General features: G+C 42.4%; 1 protein-coding gene across 1 annotated transcript in view; it reads left to right on the top strand.

Moving 5' to 3' along the window:
* The window catches only part of LOC123771901 (protein fem-1 homolog B), a 60810-nt gene extending 46944 nt beyond the window's left edge, over nucleotides 1-13866 (top strand). The window contains exons 9-11 of the mRNA XM_045764681.2: nucleotides 2690-2806; nucleotides 5272-5378; nucleotides 13351-13866. Of these exons, the coding sequence (XP_045620637.1) occupies nucleotides 2690-2806; nucleotides 5272-5378; nucleotides 13351-13544 (418 nt within the window). The 3' untranslated portion in view covers nucleotides 13545-13866. The remainder of the gene's footprint in view (nucleotides 1-2689; nucleotides 2807-5271; nucleotides 5379-13350) is intronic.
* Nucleotides 13867-14199: the final 333 nt, after the last annotated feature.

Below are 14199 nucleotides of genomic sequence, written 5' to 3' on the forward strand. Positions count from 1 at the left end.
TCCGTGCAGCCCTCCCTTCCCCGGGAGGGGGAGGGGGTCCCGGACCTCACCATGCCGGCTGCCTTCAGTTCGTAAGCTAGTATCAACCGGGATAGATGCTTCTCTGGCCTCAAATTCCTGGGCGGTGTTTGCCACATGTGGCATTCTCTGCTGTCTTTGTGTGGTGTGCGGTGGCCAGGAGTACTTCATCAGTGCCGGGGCTGCATGCGCTTAGGGGCTTCCTTCCCTAGGCGCCCTGTGAGTACTGCCCCTGCGTGTCAGGGTTATCTTCCCTAGGACATTTGGGAACTGCTTCCGTAGGGGTTCTTGCTGTTCAGCATTTGCCTTGCCCTTGGGGCCAGCTGGGGCTTGGGGCCCTTGTTTGGCCTTGGGTAGGGAGTGGTATTGTGCTGGTTAGGGCGTAAAGGTGTTGTGCGGCCTGCCACCTAATCGGCGACCGGTTCCTGTTGCCTCTGGGGATGGTGTACTTTTGCGGGGTTTTTCTTTTTTGTTTTGATTTTGTTTGCCTGTTGGAGGTTCTGCCTCGTGGATCTATAGTTCCCCTGGATCTATAGTTCCCCTGATCTATAGTTCCCCAGAGGCGTTGCAGCAGAGGCCATCGGCTGTTTCCGAGGGGGTCCCGGATCGAACATTCGCCTCCATTCGGACTGTTCTCCAGTGGTTCATTGCCTGAACCGCGGGGGTTCTCTTCGGTCCTTGGCTCTTTGGGGTTGGTCCCTACGAGTGGTTCGTCTGCTGGATTCTCGGGGTTTGACTCTGTGCGGTTCATGTCCGGGGAGTGTCCAACGTTCTGGCGGACGGTCTGTCTCGCTTCCATCCCCTGTTCATGAAGTGGACGGTCGACGACGACTCGTTTTGTTGGATCTGCCAGACGTACGGTCTCCCAGATGTGGACATCTTTGCGTCGGCGTGGTCTCGGCATCTCCCAATCTATGTGACGCCCTTCCCCAACTGCGAGCCATTCGCGGTGGATGCCTTTCGGCAGGATTGGTTGAGATGGGGTTACCTGTACCTCTTTTCCCCGGTCCAGCTGTTGCTTCGGGTTCTGGTTTGGTTGGAGACATTCCCAGGGAGAGTAGTCCTTGTGGCCCCTTGGTTTCCGGTGCTATTGGCTCGGTGCCCGAACCCAGGACGTTTCCCACGGCTCTGCCTCTTTCAGCAGGTAGGCCCGGTCCGGTACGGGGCTGGTTTGACCTGTCTTGGGCACATATTCGGGCGCATGGATTTTGAGAGAACCAGTAAAGGATACAGCAGAGGTAGACCCCAAGGTGACTTGTGGAAGATGGCCCCAAGCCCCAAGGGCAGTACTTACAGGGAACCTAGGGAAGATAGCCCTAGGCGCATGCAGCCTGAGTACTGTGGAATCGTACTCCTGGCTCACACCCCACCGGTAGAGACAGTCCACACCACAAGGCACAGAACTGAAACAAAAACCGGAGCCAGAGGCACTCGACCAACCAGTAATCCCATCAGCCAAGAACTGCCATTTGGATTGCCGGCGTGGAGGGTCTGGGGGCTCCCCCTTCCCCCTCCCGGGGAGGGGGGAGGGTTGCGCAGACGGTGGCACAGCGACGTGATGAAGTCATGCTAGTTTGATAATTTTGTTTAGGGAGTTCTGTCCACTCGTTCCGCTTTCGGTAGCAATATTTTCACCAGAATAGTTTTTTTTTTTTGGGGGCGCCTACCTTTCTGCGTGCCTATCCTGGTCAATGGCAGACATAGAATGCTCCCAACCACAAGGGGGTTTGTATAGGCCATTGCTCCTCGTGCCTCTCTGAGGGGGCCAGGTTCTGGCTCGTGGTCCCCGGTAGGCAAGAACTCCTAGCACTTTGATGCCAGGAAGTTATACATATCCATTCAGCCTGGATAGCTCTGCTGATCCGACGGGGCTGCCCCCAGAAAAGATGTTGAAGGTTCTCCCCAATTCAATATTGATGAAGATGAAATTGAAAAGGATGATTTTGTTGTTTCACTTAATGTAGAAATATCAAGGTAAGTAGCATTAGTAGGCTTTATTATGTCATTAATTTCAGTGTTACTATTTATATATTCATAAACTGCTGGAGGATTATTAGTAATACACACATAATATATTGTTAAGATTATTTTTTTTAGATGTATATCTGTAAAATCTATATATTTTTGTTGTTGTTCATGTTCCTTTTTTTGTTTTTCTTGTGTAAAACTAAAAATTTAGTTGTCAACCCTACCATGACCACCTCTACAGTGGACACTTTACACCATCTTCCACTTTTTACACTACAGTTGTTTGTCCATATTTGAGTCTTGTGGTCACATAGTCACATAGAGGTTACATCTGGTCACACATAGGTTCTGGTTACATATAGGTACAGTACTTGAGAATTAGTGGACTGTTGTGGGACATTTTCTGAAGGTCAGTCATTGGCTGTGGGGACGTTGATAAGCTTACCTTGAAGTTACCTTGAGATGGTTTCGGGGCTTAGCGTCCTCGCGACCCGGTCCTCGACCAGTCCTCATTGTAGTTGGACTGGTCAACCAGGCTGTTGGACTCAACTGCTAACAGTTTTCTGTTGCTTCAAAAGCAACTTCACAAGCATTTTGTCCTCAACAGTGGAAAAACATCTCTCGATTGCTTATAATCTAACATGCATACAGTATTTCTATTCTTTTTATTGAAATTATTATAATATATTTTAATATTTGACAGATTTCCGTGTGCTACAACAACAAAACTTCTGATTGCGTGTGGTGCCGATGTCAATAGTATGGACAATAACCGCAATACTCCACTGCACCTCATAGTACCATACCAGAAGCCAATCAGGTGATATTTTGATTTTGTAAATTTTGTAAATTTTGTAAAAATTTTGTAAATATTAGATTTTGTAAATTCAAATACTTTTGAATGTGTTTGTTTATTTCAGTTTAATTTCTAGTGCCATGTCTTGCCAGTATGGTCGTGTAAATAACTTGGGTGATAACTAAATTTCAAGGGCAGTTGTAGGAAGTAAGTTGAGAGAAGCTTCCTCATCTAGACAGGAAGTACTGGATCAGAAGGAGGGGAAAGATCTAGTTCCTTATGCAGATGATGAGTCACAATAATGCGTCTTGAAGATATGAGAACTAAACCACACACCAGAAGATTTGCAGATGGCGACATTTTGGTCCATCCTGGACATTATCAAGTCGATTGTGATGCTGGCGAGGATGTCATCATACTCAATCGACTTGATAATGGTTCAGGACAGACCGAAACATCATCTCCTCATCTTTTGGTGTGTGGTTTAGTTCTCATGTCTAGTTCTCTACGCCCTGCCTCCTAACTCTTTATATGGGAGTGAGGTCTAGTTCCTTATGCCCTGCCTCCTAGCCTTTATAGGGGAAAAGTGAGGTCTAGTTCATCATGCCCCACCACCTAGCCATTCATATCTGGCATGCTAATTATTCCTTGTAGCATCAGTGTGTTCAGTGAAGGATTGGTTGTACTATACCTGTAGTGCATTGATCACAATAGTTGGTTTACAACCAAAATGATCTTGGGTTTGATTCCAGCACAGGATTAGGATGTTTGGCATGTTTCCTTTTACCTGATACGTCTGTTCACCTAATAGTATATAGGTACAGTACTTGGAAGCTAGGCAACTGTTATGGGTTGCATCCTAGGGAAGGTCAGCTGTTGGCCTAGGTGGACCAAACAGCTCTCCTGCCTCTGACAACAGAAAACTGACAAAATCATACGGATGTGAAATGCCGGTGTAGTATGAGCATGGTAAACTTGGTGCAACAGAGATCAATAATTCCACAATGTAAAAATTGTTGTCCCTGGGGTAGTGTTATTTTCTGATTGTTTATACCTCCAAATATAGAAAATACTACACAGGAAAAGTATAATTGTTACATAGTATTATTTGAAGAGCACATGTGGGGTTCAGATGATCGGTGGAATTATAGTTTGATTGGTATCCAACCCACAATTGAAAAAAAAAGAAATGATGATGTTTTGGTCCATCCTGGATCATTATCAAGTCATTAAATATAAACTATTTAGCCATGTTATTGTGACTCATCGTCTGAATTACAGAATGGTAAAATCATGGAAAATGTGGGTGGGAAGAAAATCTTGGGAGCAGGATGGTGATTGAACCAGCGTCTTGGGTTACCCGAGATGCACGTCTTGACCTACGGACCACACTGGTTTGATCCCTATCCTGCCCCAAAGATATTCTCATAGATATAAGTATGTACAGTATCACATTATTGTGATTTCCTTGTGTATGTGGATGAGAAAGCTGGTTAGTTAGTTGGTTTTGTCATATTGAATGAATAGTTGATGATGGTAGGGTGTATTTGAGTAAATTTGAAGTAAGGAGGGCAAAGATGATTATCAAATAAGGTAAATGAGAGTGTGAAGAGGTTTAAAGTATATGAAGAATACACAAGAAGGAGAAGAGACCAGGGCAGAGCAGTAGTAGTTTGTGAAGAGAAAATTCATGTTTTATAGTTTTTGAATAATATAAAGTTGAAGGAGCACATGTGAGTTAATCTATGAAGTGGTGTTTGTTGTTTGTTTATTCAACTCTTACCTAATATGTCACATTTTTACCGGAATCAACCAATTAGTTAAAAATTTGATCTGTTAGTAATGATGGAAGTGGGTTTTGTGAACTATGAATACGCTAGTTTTGGGAACTACATATACGCTAGTTTTGGGAACTATGTACACGCTAGTTTTGGGAACTAGGTACACACACTGGTGCTGGGAACTAGGTACACACACTGGTGCTGGGAACTAGGTACACACACTGGTGCTGGGAGCTAGGTACACACACTGGTGCTGGGAGCTAGGTACACACACTGATGCTGGGAGCTAGGTACACACACTGGTGCTGGGAGCTAGGTACACACACTGGTGCTGGGAGCTAGGTACACACACTGGTGCTGGGAGCTAGGTACACACACACTGGTGCTGGGAGCTAGGTACACACACACTGGTGCTGGGAGCTAGGTACACACACACTGGTGCTGGGAGCTAGGTACACACACACTGGTGCTGGGAGCTAGGTACACACACACTGGTGCTGGGAGCTAGGTACACACACTGGTGCTGGGAGCTAGGTACACACACTGGTGCTGGGAACTAGGTACACACTGGAATGTCATAGTGGACATACTTTATTCCTCTTTTCATACATTCATCACCCATCTTCAAGCAAATGTGTGTTCACCTCCCATAAAAATAGGAAACAGGGTAACGATGTGATGTTAATATACATTTTTCTGCAATTTCAGTGACTTCCTAACACTGCATAATATTATCATGGCACTTATAGAGAATGGAGCTCATATGGACACAGTCAACCAGATGGGAGCCACACCTTTTGATTCTGCAACAACTGGTATGTTCATTTTATTTTCTAACTTTGTTAGTACTATGGCTGTTGATAGTTTTTTTAATTCCTGCAGTGTGTAGCATAACAGGTTATACAAAACAGTGCAGACGAGGAATCACAATAGCGTGGCTGAAATATGTTGACCAGACCACACACTAGAAAGTGAAGGGACGACGATGTTTTGGTCCGTCCTGGACCATTCTCAAGTTGATTGTGAATATACAAAACACTCCCTTAGCTTTTTTCACCTTTGTATATTTGAATCGCATTTTTGGCCTGTCTGGCATACAAAGAAAACACAAAAATGGTGTTTATGTTGAGAAAGTGTCGAGCGTTTATTATAATAAAGTGCCCTTTTCTTGTAGGCTGTTCAGTAGTTTCCCCATTATAGTAACTCAGTCTGCAAGCCTTAAGAATGATGAACAGGAACTCTTGAGACCCGCTCTGAGACGACGGGAGCTTGGGAATCAGTGGCGAACCCAAACCTAAGAAAAAATCCACCTGAAACTATAAGAGCATCAAAACAAACAGCTACTTGAAGGAAATTATCAATTTGAGGAAAACAAGGCAAACGGTCAATGCTGCAGGGTAAAATACATCGTACATTATGCACTCGACTGCTACTAGATGGCAGCCTAGGTCATCCGGGGTCTTCACCAGCTGACTTTCACCTCATTCATGGGTCACCTGAATAGAAGCTTTAGCCACCCATGGGAAAAAAGGGAATGAGTTGAGGATGATGAGCTATGGAGTGTTCCATCAGAAAAGGACATTTCATTACATACTGTACTGTACATAGTTTGACTTCTGGGAAGACCCTCTCAATAACTGCCATAGCTTATTCACAAGGAGGTTGGCTTTTTTTAAATAGAAGCAAAAGGTTAATAAAACAGAACAAAATGGATTGGGCTTAGTCATGGTAGAAGACATCAGGCGAGGCAAGCCAGGGGCAGACGAAGATCGACACCCTGGACCCAGATATTTGTCATGGACATATTGGCAAAGATAGCCGACAAAGCAACAAACTACAGCAGATCGTGAGATCAAGGATAAATCACTGACTGACTGAGCTGAACCATCTTCTAGACAACCTTGGCCTTGGAACGAGGAATATGAGAGACAAGGATAACAGACAGCATTGACAAGCATAGCACAAGTAGTGAGAAAATGTCACTATCCCGTTTATTAGTCAGGTGCACTATTAGTGTGCCTGACAGCTGGATGGACAGCGCTTCGGATTCGTAGTCCTGAGGTCCCGGGTTCGATCTCCAGTGGAGGCGGAGACAAATGAGCAAAATGTTTTTTCGCCCTGATGCTCCTGTTCACCTAGCAGTAAATAGGTACCTGGGAGTTAGACAGCTGCTACAGGCTGCTTCCTGGGGAGTGTGTAACAAAAAGGAGGCCTGGTTGAGGACCGGGCCGCGGGGAGGCTAAGCCTCCCTGCGGGAGGCTTAGCAATCATCTTGTTAATCATCTCAAGATAACCTCAAGATAAGATCCCACAGATATGCGACTCAGAGTACAGTGCACATCTGGCCTGACAATCCTGGGATAACACCTGGGGATAGTCAAGTAGGATGGGGCAGGGGATGCTCAACAATTGACAACTATTATATGCCTTGTTTTACTAATTTTGTTTCTGTTGAGCATTTGTTTTTATTTTTCTGGAATTTATGGATGATTTCCTCTATTTTTTCAATCCCTGATCCCCATTCTTCCCTTGCTTCTTTGAGTGAAGCAATTCTGGTATTTGTTCCTCATAGGCCTGCACAAGTCTTACGGGTCTGGTACAATTCTAAATTATCAGGCCTGACTCTTAAGCTCTCAAAATATGCTCTCTTAAAATTGGAGATGCGAGGCATCGCTTAATATGTACATGGAAGTTACTGGAAGGAAAGGTCTCAATTTTTCAAAGTAAAATAACAACATACTGGAGAGAACGATATGGTAGGAAATGCAGAATAGAGCCAGTAAAGAGTAGAGGTGCCAGAAGTACATTCACGGACAACTGTATAAACATCAGAGGTCCATGGCTATTTAATACCCTACCAAGCATAAGAAATATTGCTGGAACAAAAGTGGACTTTATCTAAAGAAAATTAGGCACATTCCTACAATAAGTGCTGGACTTCAATCATGCTAGTATTGATTGTGGCCCTGCAGGCACCTCAAAGCAACAGCCTGTTGGACCAAGTTATCACAAGTCAAGCCTGGCCCCAGGTCAGGCATGGGAAATAGAACAACTCCCAGAACCCAATCCAGGTATGATCTGTAGTCAAGCCTGGCCCCAGGTCAGGCATGGGAAATAGAACAACTCCCAGAACCCAATCCAGGTATGATCTGTAGGCTCTGTGGTACTAGCTCAGGGGTAACTATTGAGTAATCGTCCATGAAGAAGTATTTCATTACATTGAGTGCCTGATTTTTGGGCTACACAAGATGCAGATTTGATTCAAGTCTGATGCTTTATACAAGCTTATGTCTTGAAGCTTGGTGTTCACATAGATGAAGAGCAGAAACGGTCCTAGGACCAAGCCCTGTGAGGAACCACACTTTCCACCTCCCTTCAGCTCAACACATTCTCTTACTATGGGTCTTTCTTCAGTACTTCCCTGCCCAGTTCAGTGTCTTTCCAGTTATTCCTGTTTCTCTCTCCATCTTGTATATTAGTCACTTGTGAGAAATGAAAGCTTTCTGCAAGTCTGTTGTTAAAATGCAGCCTAACCCATCCTTCATTACAATGTCATATTTTGTTAACCTTATCATTAAATTAAATTTGTATATTTTAAATGCATACCTTTTACTATGTATTACCTGAATGTGTAAACATACAGAAATATGTATTTGTATAATTTCCAGGGGGGAAATGCTTGTGGCTCCCTGAAGCTATTACAGTATATGGATAAAGTACCACACTACTAGATGCCATCAGTCGTGAAGGACCACAAGCCAGAACCTAGCCCTCTTTAGCCCCCCTCCCCCCCTGCCCCCCCCTAACCCACAAGCCTAGCATCTAACAGGGAGCAGTGGCATTATGAATTTTTTTTATTTGTAAATTTATTCATGTCTGCCACCACCAAGGGAAGGCACCCAGACAGTTAACGAAACAAAACAGACCACTGCTTGGCTAAGATCAGACAGCAACCTCAAAAAAAAAAAAAAAAAAAAAAAAACTCCTAACAATGTAAACAAATGATAAAAATTCCTGAAACTAGCACAGAGCTATATCACCCCCACCTGCCCCCCCTTCCCTCTCATTTCGGGGAGAAGGGAGGCAGACTGGGTCAGCCGGTGGTTCTACCATCAGTTCTTATACAGATATAGACAGTGCTGGATGCTCTCTCATTTCACTCTGGCTCTATTCTTCTGTCTTCAGCTAATTTGTGTTTGCCTTTGAGGCTGTTCTTGTGAACATTTGTGTAGCATGAGCCAGGAGTTTAGTGTGCTTGCAATTGCACATGCTCAGGATTATCTTTTCTGGAGTCTTCAGGGTTTTCTCCCTTAAGGAGTCTCCTCGCATGTGGTGGCCCTCGCCGGTTCTCTGGGACTGTGTGTCTTTCTGTGTGTCGGGGATGGATTTTGGCTTGTTGGGCACACTGTGGTTTGTGTGACTTAGCTGGCATGCCAAGGTGGTCCCTGCAACTTGTATGCCTTGTTGGGTCTACAATTCTCCCTTGTTTACTCATTTTCCACAGTCTTGGGCCTTGAAAGTTTTTCCTTGTTTTCATTTTTAGTCCTTTTGAGGACCAAAAGTAAAAACCAGTTAGTTTTTTTGTTTCATTTATATCTGCAAATAGCTTGTCTTTTAGTTTCTTGGGGGTTTGGTTCTCCATGTGATTCACATTCACAATGTGTCTAAAATTCTCATGGATTTTGTTTTTTTACATGGGTGGATACAGGAACAGCCAAATGTTAGTAGGCTGAGAGCTTTCCCTTTCAGCTCATGGCATGCATTACCCACGAAATTGACCAGACCACACACTAGAAAGTGAAGGGACGACGACGTTTCAGTCCGTCCTGGACCATTCTCAAGTCACAATTGACTTGAGAATGGTCCAGGACGGACTGAAACGTCGTCGTCCCTTCACTTTCTAGTGTGTGGTCTGGTCAACATACTTCAGCCATGTTATTGTGACTCATCGCCTTACCCACTAATTTTACCTGCCAATCACTGCTGGGTGAACAGAGGCATACAATTAAGGAATGGCACCTAGTCCAGCCTCCCCAGTCAGGATAGGAACCCAGGCCAAATTGCTCATTAGGTGCGAGGAGTGTGTGTTACCACTGCACCATAGGGACTCATTTCCATAAAGTTGACTATCACTGACGTGTTCTTCCTTGTTTGCAGAATTGTTTGCTGCATTGGTTGTTTATTTTCTGTGAACCCTAGTTGTTTCACCTTGCATTTTTGGGAGGGTTTGTTTCTCCAGTGAGGGTGATCATGAATCCCCTGCTTCCTGTGCCTTTGTGAGTAGGATGGGGAGCCAGGTATGACCTTTGGTCTCCAGTAGGCTATTAAAGACTTGCAGGAGCTGATATGACTTCGTCAGATAGCTTGTCATATCACAAAAATTATGTACTAAATTACCCGAACATAACTTGAGGACCTGCTTATAGAAAATTTGGTTGATAGTGAGTTACTATGATTTATAGTACTACATATTTTGTTGGGGATTTTGACATCAAAATGTGATGTATTTTTTCGAAAGAACAGGTTGCTCAGTGCAGGGAGGGAGCCACTGAAGCCCCTATCTCCTCCAACACTCCCCCCCCCCCCACCCCTGGCAGAAAAAGGCATTTTATGTACATTTAATGCTGGTGTCTTAGGTCACTAGTGACAATTCTTGCTAGGACTGGTGGTTTTGAACAGGTGTATATTACAATCTTATTACTGTTAATATGATAAACTCGGTTAATTTGCATGTGCATCAACTATGAAGGTAGCCGACACTGTCACAGTAACATGGCTGAAAACTGAAAAACCATCCCTTAAATCTGAAACTAACGAAAGGGATGACATTTCAGTCCGTCCTGGACTGAAAAATGTCGTCACTTCATTTATTTTTTCGTTTGGGTGTTTACTATCTTTTATTATCGCTACTTTTTAAAATAATGGCCTCAGGTAATTAAAGATAATGTTACATTCTAGTTTGAGTTAACATAGACTATTTAAAATTATTAAAAAATTTTGTACAGGTATTATGAAAGATGAGCAAGTGCAGAGAGCAAGTCACAGTAATATGGCTGTGTGCTCAGAGCTACTAAACCCTACCAAATGAAGTGGCAGACATATTTGGAGAAAAAATGGTGAAAAAATCCTAGTTATTCTAATATACAAACTGCCAAATATTGAGGAATTCACAGAGCAGATAATGAAAATAGGGAATATCCTTGACAATCTGGCAAACTTAATGCCAGAAATCTTCTTTGGGGACTTTAACCTGCCGTCTATGATGGCGAAGAGCAAACAATAATGTTACACCAGGAAATTGACTAGAAAATGACCAACCCAAAGTCAGAGAACTGCTTAAATTCTGTGACAAATTTTTACCCAACCAGCAGATAACAGAGCCAACTAGGAATGAAAATACTTAAGATCTAATCTTGACAAACGATTAAATAATTAGGGACATTACAATCTCGGATACTATTTATTCAGATCACAAGTTCATTGAAGTACAAATTAACATCAATACTCATTATATGTACAAAAATATTAAGTGAGTAGGGTATTCAATAAATTCAATTTTAATAAGAGGAGTGACTGGGAAAACAATCAACAGAGCTTACAAACATTCATTGGGAAACCATACTCAGAAACAAAACTCCCATGCCAGAAATATCACAATCACAAGTTGAGCCTGCCTCAGGCAGGACTCATTGAGTAGAAGAGTTCCTAAAACCGTCCTGAAAATGTGACAAGCTATCTGACTAAGTCATATCGGCTCCTGCAAGTCTTTAATAGCCTACTGGAGACCGAGAACATATCCTTTGCATGTTAAAGGCATGCTCCAGGTAAGGAATAGAACAATTCACTGAGTGAAGCATCTAAAGTCTGCTTGAAACATGTTCCTTTGTAGGTTAAAAAAAAAAAAAAAAAAACAGAACCAGCTTAGAAAAAAATGCAGAAGACACTACAGAAGAAGGAAAAAGAAGGAAAATGCTTAAGTAGAAATGACTATCCCAAGGAAGAAAAACCTAAACTGGGAGATCGAAGAAACAGAGCAGAAGCTAAAGCAATCATTCCAGACTGAAGAAATGAAATTGGAACAGAAAACCATGCATCAGACAAAAAACAATCCAAAATATTTTTTAACATGTGCAAATTTAAAATTAAAAGCTTGCAATAGTAATGGACCTATACTTGCATGTGAAGATTAATATACAGAGGATGACAAGGAAGCCATTGAAATCCTAAGAAATCAACATGAGGTTAAGTTTAGTACCTGAATAAACAACATGAAAATGAAAGATCCGAACTGTTTCTTTATGAATAATATCAACCCGAACACTGCAAATATTGAGAGAGAAATTGGTAACATGCCCATGCACTAAGCCACAGGTTCAGACTCTTGGAATTTTATGTATACAGTATAAAAAAATGTAAAGTGCCAGTAGTGTGTGGAGAAAAACTTGGGCACGGGGGAGATACCAGAAGCTCTTTAACTCGGCAGATATAGCTTCCCTACACAGGGGTGGGAGCAAAGCACTGGCTAAAAACTATAAATCAGTCTACACAAACATCACCCATAATAAAAACTTTTGAAAGAGTGATCAGAAGTCAGATCTCCACTTCTATGGAAAACAATGACCATCACAAACCAGTTCAGCATGGATTTAGAGTGGGAAGATCTTCACACTCACTCAGCCACTATGTAAAAGATCTGAGAATAATGATGCCTGACGACCTAATGTTTAGGGAGCATAACCAAGCAAATATAACGTCAGTTAGAAAACCGATATAATGGATTATGAAAACCTTCAAATTCAGGGATCCCATCCCAATGCTTACATTATTCAAATCACTTTTACTGTCTCTATACAAGTACTGCTCGGTACTCACTTATTCCTTCAGAGCAGGAGAGATTGCTGAAATAGACTATAGAGAACATATATGGCATACATAGACATGATAAAGCACCTAAATTATTGGGACTGCATCAAAGCACTCAAAATATACTTTCTGGAAAGGAGATGACAGAGCTATCACTTAATATATACATGGAAAATACTGGAAGGCCATGCCATAAATTTACACAGTAAAATAACAGTCTAGAGTGAAGATATGGCAGGAAATGCATAATAGAACCAGTGAGGAGTAGAGGTGCCATAGTCACAATCAGAGGCACCAGTCAGTCAAGCCTGGCCTTGAGCCAGGCTTGGGGAGTAGAACAACTCCCAGAACCCCATCAAGCAGGTATCAAGCAGAGAGCACTGTACGAATATCAGAGGTCTATGGCTATTCAATACTCTCCCAACAAGTTTAAGAAGTATTGCTGGAACAAGAGTAGACTTAAAAAAATTACACGTTCCTGCAAGAGGTTCCTGACCAATTGGGTTGTAATGGATATGTAGGCCTGCAGTCTACTCCAAGCAAAAGCCTGTTGGACCAAGCTCTCACAAGTCAAGCCTGGCCTCAGGCCGGGCTTGCGGAGCAGAACTCCCAGAATCCTCTCCAGGCACAATCCAGATATACCGTACAAGAAATTAAATGAAAGTGACCTCGTTTAGGTCCATCCTGGACCCCTCATCAAGTCGTTGAGAGTATCTTAGATGTTGAAGGCGATTGTGACTTCTAATGAGATTACTTTAATCAAATTTCTAAAGAAAAAGTATGGTCTTGCAAGTTTAACCTAAGCTTGTAACTTTAAATTTGTGTACAGATTTGCATACCTGAGTCCTACAGATCATGACAATTTGATTACAAAAGTTTTAGGGAAGATGTGCAAGTGCTATTCTTACAAATTTTCTTTTGCAGGTGTGGCAGAGATCATTCTTAGAACTCAGAAAAAGTTGAGTCTCAAGTGTCTGGCAGCCAAGGCGGTTAAAATTAATGGGATCTTGTATAAGGGCCAAGTTCCTCGGCATTTAGAAGCTTTTATTGAACTACATGGTCCAGGTCATGTAGATGGACTCTCTAATAGACCCTGCAAAGGTGAACATAGGCTATGAAGACTCCATGTTATAAATGTGTAGATATTTAATTTTATCCATGTTATGAATGCTAATTTAAATTTAACATGTTAAATATTTTTTTTTTTTTTTTTTTTTTTTTTTTTTTTTACAAACTAACCAATAATTATGACAGAAGTTACCTATAAAATTGACTTGAGTGTTCCGGGCGAACACGAGTAATGACGGAAGATGTCGAGACAGTATTACAGCACACACACTGATGCACGGTGTTGCGTGATGGCAGTTGAGAGACTGGTCTGTTTTGTTATCACACTTGTACATATATACCTGCAGATATTGGTAATAAAGCTTTTGTGTATTTTGCCTTTCATTTCATTGTTAGTTGGGGGTTACCCTTTCAATAATTTATCAATTGTGTGTTTATGAATTTGCCACTCATGCATAAATGGGCTTAACTAGGTTACCAAGATGGGGTAAGTCTTACCTGTCTTGATTGTCTTAAGACACTTCTCTAATAAGGAAGACCAGTCGATTGGAAGTTTGTACCCGCTTCTCTAACCATTCTTTGTATGGCACCTCGTGACACAGGGTAGCCTCCCATCTTCTGATACAGAAACATGGTGATCAAAACTCCTGCGTAACGATGAGCCGTTATGTTTTGCTCAGAACAGGTCTTCCTCAGCCTATAAAC

The sequence above is a fragment of the Procambarus clarkii genome, chromosome 38 (assembly GCF_040958095.1).
Source record: "Procambarus clarkii isolate CNS0578487 chromosome 38, FALCON_Pclarkii_2.0, whole genome shotgun sequence".
Classification (NCBI taxonomy): domain Eukaryota; kingdom Metazoa; phylum Arthropoda; class Malacostraca; order Decapoda; family Cambaridae; genus Procambarus; species Procambarus clarkii.